This window comes from Branchiostoma belcheri, unplaced genomic scaffold (genome assembly GCF_001625305.1).
Source record: "Branchiostoma belcheri isolate BF01 breed outbred unplaced genomic scaffold, Haploidv18h27 scaffold75, whole genome shotgun sequence".
Classification (NCBI taxonomy): domain Eukaryota; kingdom Metazoa; phylum Chordata; class Leptocardii; order Amphioxiformes; family Branchiostomatidae; genus Branchiostoma; species Branchiostoma belcheri.
The window spans coordinates 6,876-16,769 of NW_017804409.1; the positions used below are offsets into that span (position 1 = coordinate 6,876).

The window sequence follows — 9,894 nt, forward strand, 5'->3', positions numbered from 1 at the left end:
AAGCAAATGTGTATTCCGCTACCGACTTCTCCCAGTCAGTCCGCGTGGCTTCGCTGATCGGGGCACACGTCCTAGTGTGCTCTAAAACTTACGCTTCCAAAGTTTTCTTATCCTACCTTAGGCTTATCCGTAACATTAAATGTCTTGATTTTGACAAACGTCAGTAAAACCGGTACCTACGTGGAACATAAAAAAAACAGGTATGAATATGCTTATTTCAGTACCGAAAACACGGGAATAGCTGAATATAATTGGTTACTTCGGCACGCTGTGTAGGCGGGGCACTAATCAACTCATGATGCCGCCCGTGCATATGAATGGATAACGCGACCGATCACTCGAGAAATAACGCGGGTGACGCGGGGCTACCTATGAGGCTCCGGCCACACAAACTGCGTTACCGTAACGCGGTATCGTCGCGATATCGTCGCGACGTTATCGCGCCGACGGCGCACCAGTATCGCGCCGCTAACGCAACCTCCGTCAAATGTAACGCAGACATGACTGTACATATGCAGGTAGTGTTTCGAGTCTTTCTAACATGTATTGTTTTACCCACTCTGATTTTGCCCAGATCCATGGTAATTTATCAGCAATGTTTGATCGTGCGATGACAATGATGTTTGGCCTGGGCCTGTCCATTACTGGGTCCCATCACCTGTGTGGAGACTACCTGTTCAGTGGCCATACAGTCATCCTCACCATCCTCTACCTCTTCATCAGGGAGTGTGAGTATACTACATTGTAGTCCATGAGCCAGACCCCCAAATTTCACATATCGGTACCACCTGAGGTGGCAAATTCTCATTATGAATATAATTTTTTAACAGTAGGGTGTCTGTGGAATATATTCTGATATGATAGCCGTTGCACATTTGTAGCTTTGACCTTGCTATCTGACCTTGAATTTTGACCCCATGTGGACCATGATTATACGGGGTTGGACCAACTTCCTTCCATTTAGTCCAGTGTTCTAGCCAGTCTGGACGGAATTTTGTCACTCGCGATAGACAAAAATTTTGCCCATTCTTTCACCTTTGACAGACAAAATCTGTATGAAAAGATATGGAAAGAGATGTCATTGAAAAAGGAAGCTTAATCTAGTGGCAAAATTTGCTCCTAATATGCAGAAAATAGCATTTCAGAGGGCTAAGATTTAAGCATTTTTCTAAGGGGAGAAATCGGCCTGCTTTGACACAATCAGCCTGTACGTCAAGAACATATAATTATACAGATCATATGCCAGCCCTGGAGGTAACGTATGATCTGAATATACATTCTTAACATACGTCAAAGCAGGCTGATTTACACACAGGAAGGAAAAGTTTGACATATAGTTTTGATAAGCTTGCATGCATATGTATTTCTTGTACCGTCAGGTTTTCGCCCAGGTGTAAGTTTGATCCTTCTCAAGTTGATCCTGTGTTTTAAGTGATTTTATTGATGCTTTACAATGTTTCTTTTTTAAAGGCATTATGTGTAGTGTCATAGTGTGCCCTATTGTGTGCCCTATTGTAAAATTCGGCCATGGCTGCAATGTACTGGTTTTTTTTTAGTAAAGCAGTCATTCATTTATTCATGTTTCCTCCTGGGTAGATTCCCCACGTGGCTGGTTCATTCTTCACTGGTGCACGTGGCTGGTCTCCTGTATCGGCATCTTCTGTATCCTCCTGGCGCACGACCACTACACGATAGACGTGGTCGTGGCTTACTACATCACCACGCGGCTGTTCTGGATCTACCACACGCTGGCCAACCACGAGGTGCTGAAGAAACCCAGCCCGGCGCACCTCCTGTCACGGACGTGGTGGTTCTCCATGTTCAGGATGGCGGAGGGGAACGTTGGGGGGTCCTGCCGCGGGAGTTTGCCTGGCCGCTCCCCTGGCCGAAACGTTTCCACGACACAAGGTTCCATTACATGGGGGTGTGCAAACAAGTGTGACGTGTGGTTAGACACATCTGCACCTCAGCTCGAAAGCTCATCTGTGTAGCTTTGAAACAAATTTGAACTGTGATATCTAACACAAGAAATTGGACAAATTTTCGACTGTATAACTCTAGTGTTCATCAGGGCATTGCAACCGTCCCTCAACAGAGACGGGGGGGCGCCACAAACTTCTGCAACCTATGATCAACGACTCACTAAGTAACTTGTGCTATCTACATAAAGTGGTATGACAAGCAGTGGATTGCTCAGTCCTTGACAAAGACTGGAGGTGTACAGTCAAAAATTTTGGTCCAATTTACTGTGTAGGAAATTACAGCTCAAACTTGTTTTATACATCTGCACCAGATGACATCCTTGTGTCTATCCGTGAGAAACTGTGATGGTGCAGAATTGTGAAGGGTAAAGTCATCTGACTTGTGAAGACAACTGTCTCCTCAATTTTACGTTGGGAAAGTCGAGTACATCTTGTTTGCCTGTCTGTCTTCATATTTTGATATTTCTTAGTGTTGGGCTACTACTGATGCACATGCACCATAAGTTGCAGGTCCTGTGTTTGTACTAACAGTGTAAGTGTGGTAATTTTAGATTACTGAAAAGATGCTGGAAATTCAAAAAATCTTGTGAAGTTCCAAGTGAAATATGTTTATAGGTTTGACTAAAGTGAAGATTCCATGACATACATTTATATAATGCCTTGAAAACCATGCTCTTAAGTTAACTAAAATTTTACTGTACATTTAGTAATAGGTTTCTTTTATAATACATGTACATGGTAGTTATTAGATTTTCCAAATCTGTAGTATATTTTCTAACTCGAAGAAACCATTGGTAGAAGGTACTTTGTCTTTTTAGTGCATTAACAAATTAATGGCAGGGACAGTCAAATAGTACCGACGTAAGAAATGCCCTGGAATGTTGAGCAGGGAGCCCTGCAAAGTGTACCGTAGTTACTTGTGATGACATTGACTTGGGTCAATATGTATTCCATTTACTTCTTTTCCTCCTTATTTAGTCCAGGAAATGTAGAATAAGTCAGGTCAGGTTTCTGTTTGGTTTCTACAAGTCGAATGTGAAGTGCTTCAGAAATCCATACCAAAGCTAACGACAAGCCAAGAAATTTCAATTGTAGCAACAGCAAATTACGTCTTCCGGCATAAGTGTTGGAATATTTCAGTACAAGCTGTGGTGAAAATGCCATCATGGCTGTTAAATGTGCCCCCCTCCCACAAGAAAAAAGATAGAAACAACAAAAAGACTTTTAAACTGTAACGCTTTTCACCTGAGCAATAGGAATTAGCAAAATACTCATTGTTTTAATTCTACATGAAGCTTTTTTTGTTCTGAACAAACAGTTGCTATATACGGATGGTACAAAATTATTTATATTATCTCAAACTGTAATTATATCAGACACAGTAATAATCCCTGACTGAAATGTTTTCTATCTAGATCATTTTGTTCTTTGCTATGTGCCAGTAGTACTGATCCAGCTGTTGACTGCACCTCTTTGGGTGGTGATGTTGAAAGTCTCTGTGTTGTTTTCCCTGTAGCTATACAAGACTCCTGTTGGTATATATGGTGTGGTTGATAATCTAACCACAGGCCTCGCTACATGATGTGTGCCATGCTTGATCGTCAAGGTTTCCTCTCACAGTGCAATGTACATATATGTGGAAAGCAGAAAAAAAGTACAAGAAGCAAAATTGCAATATTTATTTTTGTTCTGTAATACTGCTGCATATCATAGGCTGAAAAATTGCTACTCGAACTGATGCATCTGCAAGACAGTATTATAACAAAGTGTGAACATTGTCACCGTCCCACAGCAATCTTAGTATTGGACTCATCCTGTGGGACACTTGTAAAGAATGTACAGAAGTATGATGATGATGATGATGCAAGAAAACTTTGTATAAAACCCCCTCCTATCCCGCAGAAGAATGTTTGCAACTTTTACACAACAGGATGAACTGTTGAGAAGATTAAGGTTTTCTTACCTTACATGGAATTATTTTAATGGCTTAGTTGCATTACTTGGTCTATATTTTGATATGACCAAGATAGTATATCAGCAGAACGTATCGTGCCTACATGAAACCACTATTTCTGTTAGATGTCTGATCAACGTTGCATTCAGAATATTGTCTGTTGCATATCTTATCCGACACATTTGAAAACTACAGACAGGTTGTCATCCTTAAAAACACGAGCACGACTTTAAACAATGAATATGTTCTGTAGAAATGCTATGTGCGCATTATGTCTGGATTTTATGCAGGTGCAGTACGTTCTGCCGACATGCCAGCCCAGATATGTCTCTAAACTTCTCGCTGCTGAGTTGGCCATTTTATAAGACAGCAGGGAACAAGAGAAGGCACAACACGGTTCCATCATAACAGTGTTATCATGTTTTATTAATACAAATTGACACGTTGTGTGATAGGGGTGGGGGTCTGAGACAAGTATTTGTAATAGAATTGTTACAGAATTGTGATATACAAAGAAACTGATATTTTTCCCCTAATGTGTCATTTCATACAAGTTCAAAGTATGAAATTACCATACAGACAATGCCCAGTCGAATCTACTTCGTTGCAGTGATACTTTAAATCATTGTATAAGTGTCTTCCATAGTAACAGTAATATTTAGTTCTTACTTAACAATTCTTGCAATATGAAAATCAGTCAATTGTTAGCATATTTCTTGTTTATGTTTTCTGTATGTTATCACAAAGATACAAGATAATGCTACAAATTTTTCATACTTCTCATTATCAATAAATGTATGATTTATATGTGGATTATGTAAAAGCAGAGATTGTCATTGTTAACACATTTAAGTGGGTCCAATGTTATACATTTTATACAAACTATTATGTTTTAAGTACATAACTATTATGTTTAATGAGGAGACAAATTAATGGGTGCAAAAGGAACACAGAATGCTAACAAGCATAGAAGTAACATCTTAATAAAAGTGCAAAAGACATTAGAATTTGTTTGTTGACTGATTGACTATGTATTGCCGTGGTCTAACCACCCTGAATTTTTTTCTGTCATCTCAATTTTGTTCGATGAAACATAATGTCAATTGCTGAAGGGTGTCCAGAGGTTTGCTCCCCTGGGAAAATTTTGAAATCTTGACCCTCTGAAATGCTATTTCCTGCATGTTGAAAGGTAAATTTTACTGGGAGACATAGCATAATGACATCTCTCTCCATATCTTTACATGCCAACTTATGTCTGTCAAAGATAACGGATTGGGCAAAATTTTTGTCCGTCGTGAGTGACAAAATTTTATCAGTGACAGACAAATGGATGGTGTCTAGAGCGCTAATGTATTGTCCATGTTGCTTCTTCCATCAGTTTATGTTTGGAAGCAAACAACATGAATGAACTGCATCTATTCAGGCACCAAAGAAAAATCCACCTGAATATGACTTATAATGTCCCAGTCCAGGGGAAAGTTTCTGAAGCCATACTTAGTTTTATGCCATCACAACCTTGATTGGAGTCCATGACGTAGCATATTGCTTTGAAACTTCATTATCAACCTGATGATATTCGTTTTTGTTTAAAGAGCTTTTGACCAGTCACTCTGGTCTTCCTCAGTAGACTGACCCAGTGAAGCTTGTCACGTGGCTTCTTTGAAGTGTGACGTCAACACTGGGTCAAAGGGTCAGTCTACTTACTCAGGAGTCTACTGACTGAGGAAGACCAGAGTGACTGGTCGAAAGCTCTAGGTGAGAGAATTTTTTGTGTTGGACCAAAAGTTTTAACTTTAAACATGTAACTACCAACACAGATGAACTTTCATGATGATATTCGTTTTTGTTGGAGTACATGGATTCTCTGATGTCTCATGGAGTTGGGGTGCAGGATACCGTTGCAGGGTTGCTGGTGCAGTGCTTCACTTCAGCGTCTGTGGTCGACTCCGTGTACACCAGCGCTCGCCAGCCCTTGATCGGATGTTCCGTGGCCTTTGCCGACCTGAAGACGATGCTGTAAGCATCGTTCTTCACCCTGATTGGTCCTGAGGAGAAACAACTTGAAAGCTCATCTCTAGTTGTCATGTTTGGATGATAACTTGCTCACAACACGCTTCTACTTCTCTCCTAAATGCTTAGGCATGCTTGCTCACAACACACATCATGTTGAAATGTTCTTTGCCCAAGTAGCAAGTATCTACGTTAACCCCTTACCAACCTATGGAGACAACATCTGATTATTTTTTGATCACAGTCCACTGTCTAAGTGTTCGTTCTATTTGTTCTTTCTAAGTGTTCATTCTATTGTGTTCATTGTCAAATCATTAATTTTGTCTTTTAGTCTCTCCTGCTACTGTGCATTTTCCTCAATTTTACTACAGTAACAGTGAAGACAAATATGAATGTGAATTACAATACCCACTTGTTATGGCAGATGTGTTGACGGAATGGCTCACTGGCCCATCAATGATTTTCAAGGTGTGAACCTCAGACATGTTCAGGTCGAGGAACTTGATGAACAAAGTCTTCCCTGCAGGGTGACATGTTAGAGGGTATGCATGGGGTATCTTGGCAATGCTTAATGGTACATTTTAGGAGGGCCTACTGTGAACTCACACAGGCCAAAAATGCTTTACCGTAAACTGACTTTAGTTCTTCTAGTGTGTATCACCTGGCTTTGGGAATGACTTCACTGGAGTTATGTTCTTTAGAATTTGTATTCATGTGATGTCTGGCAAAACTAGTCTACGGAACCTATGCTCCAATGATATGATTTGGGGGCAATTATGTTTGATAACAGTTTTTCAATAATGCTTAACCTGATGAATTTAGGATAACAAATAAAGCTCTATGTTGAATTTAGTGAGTAAGAAAACTCACATTGCAGTGGATATTCCCTACTCCCTAAATGTTTATTTTAACATGCTTGATCCTGCCCTCAAACATTTGACAATGTCATCTTCTAAAGAATTGTCAGAATACAGACTATACTCCTAACCAACTACTAAGACTAACTAAGACTAAACAACAACCAAGAGAATATTGACGAAAATCTAGTTTGCCACACTTTACAATACATTTTAAACCAGCTATTAACAAGTAAAATCTGAGATTTTATACCTCCTGGCTTTTTATTGTATATTTCTATATGTTCTTTGTTATGTTAACAAAGAATTTATCAAGACCGGACACCCCTCTGTGCGAGGGGTCAGCTTCGTGGACCAGACCGTAAATACCAAATTCACGCCAAAGGTCAACAGTCGCGACCATTTTCACGCTCAAAGGGGTGTTTTGGGGCCACCAAAAGACACCATTTTCACGCCCGAAAACACATATACAATAAAAACAAAAGAACGTGCATCATCTACAGCCCAATACAATAGCAAAACATATACCGAGTCCCAAAATAATCCTTCCACCCAAACGCGAGAAACAACTGCGAACATGAAAATCTACATCTTTCACAAAACCCTTCCGCGGAAGGATGTCTCCTTCCCCGGAGGCAATAAACCTACATACGATTTGGTTCGTTGAATCCGATGTGGCAGTATTTCTCAGGCTGAAGAGGGCGTTGTCCGTAGCCGCATGTCTGGAGGAGGTGGGGGGTTTCTATGTTTCTGGGGGTCGTGCTGGAACACATCTCCAGGACAGGGCAGGGTGGCAGCTGGGAGGATGGGTCAGGGCGTAAACTCGGTCCTGAAAGTAAGGACAAGGTGTCATAATTTAACGTATACACACACAAACATGCACACACTCTACACACACACTCACACACACACTACTTTACACATACACTACTTCACACAAACAAACACACACACACACACACACACATACACACACACTACTTTACACATACACTACACACACATACACACACACTACTTTACACATACACTACACACACACACACACACACACACTCACGCACACACTCACACACACACACACACACTACTTTACACATACACCTCCTTGAACTGTCTGTTGACAATGAGCATTTAATTCATGGAGTTGATTTGGAACCTAACTAGTACATGTATGTTTTTTTGTTATTTTTTTTTTCAAATCTAAGAAAAATGAAGCTGGGGCAGGACTCTGAGAACCAAGAAATTAAATTTGTGCGCCTTGAAGACATTAATTTTGATTCTTAAAAATTCTGAATAAACATAGCAAAACATTCGATATTGTGATAATAGTGCACAAACATCTGAGAAATTGCCCCACATATTGCATGATTGTACAATATTGTTGTACTGTAACCTGCAATTTTGCATATGTGAAAATCAACCATTTTATTAAACAGACAGGACCATAGCATACAAACAATGAGATTATTTAAATGACATATACATGTACATATACCATTACCCTGGCTCTAAGTCAGACTTGACTTTTCTATCTTTCACAAATATTGCTTTGTTTACTGTGTAACATTACAGTACCTGCAGTTGTTGATCTGCTGACTGCAGAAACACTGGGCCTGGTGACCATGTGTCCAGACTGCATGCCAGATGCGAGTGCATGTTTTAGGGTTCTGAGCTTCTCTGACAACTGGTCAAGCAGAGTTTCATTCTGATGAACATAGATACAAAAATGGATGGTAAAACAACACAAACTAGAGTTCCCCGATCTCATACCTTCGCCAAATGATGTTAATCTTTATGACTGACAAATTATAGATTAGATTATTCCCCCTGATTTAAGAAATAGGAACCTAATTTTCATGAATTATATCATTTTATCATAATCTAAACCAAAAGACAGTCTTATATTAACAAACAATGCATTCTAGCATTTCCTAATAAATTATGCAAATGATTTGAATGAATTATGTTTAATGATGTTCACCTCAACTAAACTTTCAAATACCACAAGTATGAAATTCCAGGCAGTTATCATTACATAATTATAAAACTTTCTCATTAATTATGCAAATTAGGTCATTATTAACATAATCAATATCTTCCTGTGTTTCTTTCGTTGTCAATTACCAATGTCACAAGCTTCAATTGTCCTATCATGGAATGCAGCTGATTTATAGAATTTCCCCATAAATTATGTAAATTACATCTATATTTGCATAATTGTCACATAATTATATTAAACATCACGTAAGCTACCTACATACCAAAAATCAAGATGATCCGTCAAACGGTTCTTGAGTTATCCCCTTTTGAATAATTTCAAGAATATATCCCTGCAGTTCCAGAGCAAGGCGCTAGGGGGCCCAAACTCACGTCACTTCTTCCCCAGCACGAGAGCTACCTACCATCCAAATTTCATCACCATAGCATGTCTAGATCATGAGATATCAAAACCGGAAGTTCAGCTGCAGTACCATAACAAGCCGCTAGGGGACCCAAAATCTAATCATTTTGAGGTCTCATCAAGACCTACCCACCTACCAAGTATCAAGACAATCCATCAAGGCCTTCTCAAGTTATAGTGTTTACAGACACACACACACATACACGAACGCCCTTGAAAACATAACCTTCTTGGCGAAGGTAATAACCCCTCTGCTTGGAGAAAACCCTATATATTAGCGCACACCCACCAAAGCCACTGAAAAATTGACAAGTCCTTCAAGATATGGATGTTCTCTAGACTATTACATTAGGCCACACCAATTGAATTTCTTGGTTAACGGATTTTTCCAAAAAAATAATGCAGTGGACGGGCGAAAAAATAAAAAATAAAACAGGCCTAGGCATCCTATTATGGCCCAAAATGGTACAATAGGAGCCATGAAGTCAACACACCAGGATGGTTCAAAATTTAACAATGAATTTTGAACTTTTAATGCACCACTGCATTGAAAGATGGAATAACTGTAACAACTAGGAAGAAAAGGACTGTTTTCAACTGTTCAGGGCCAAATATGAGCATTTTGCAGTTGATTTTGAATTTTTTTTTTTNTTTTGACTAAATCAGTAACTAAAAATGTAAGCGGGT

At 39.5% G+C, this 9,894-nt stretch overlaps 1 protein-coding gene across 1 annotated transcript; it reads left to right on the plus strand.

Moving 5' to 3' along the window:
• The first annotated feature begins 562 nt into the window (after nucleotides 1-562).
• Nucleotides 563-4,933, plus strand: LOC109485407 (phosphatidylcholine:ceramide cholinephosphotransferase 1-like). Its single transcript, XM_019789007.1, has 2 exons — nucleotides 563-728; nucleotides 1,597-4,933. Exons 1-2 carry the CDS (start codon nucleotides 596-598, stop codon nucleotides 1,989-1,991), a joined length of 528 nt encoding a protein of 175 aa, XP_019644566.1. The 5' UTR covers nucleotides 563-595; the 3' UTR covers nucleotides 1,992-4,933.
• Nucleotides 4,934-9,894: the final 4,961 nt, after the last annotated feature.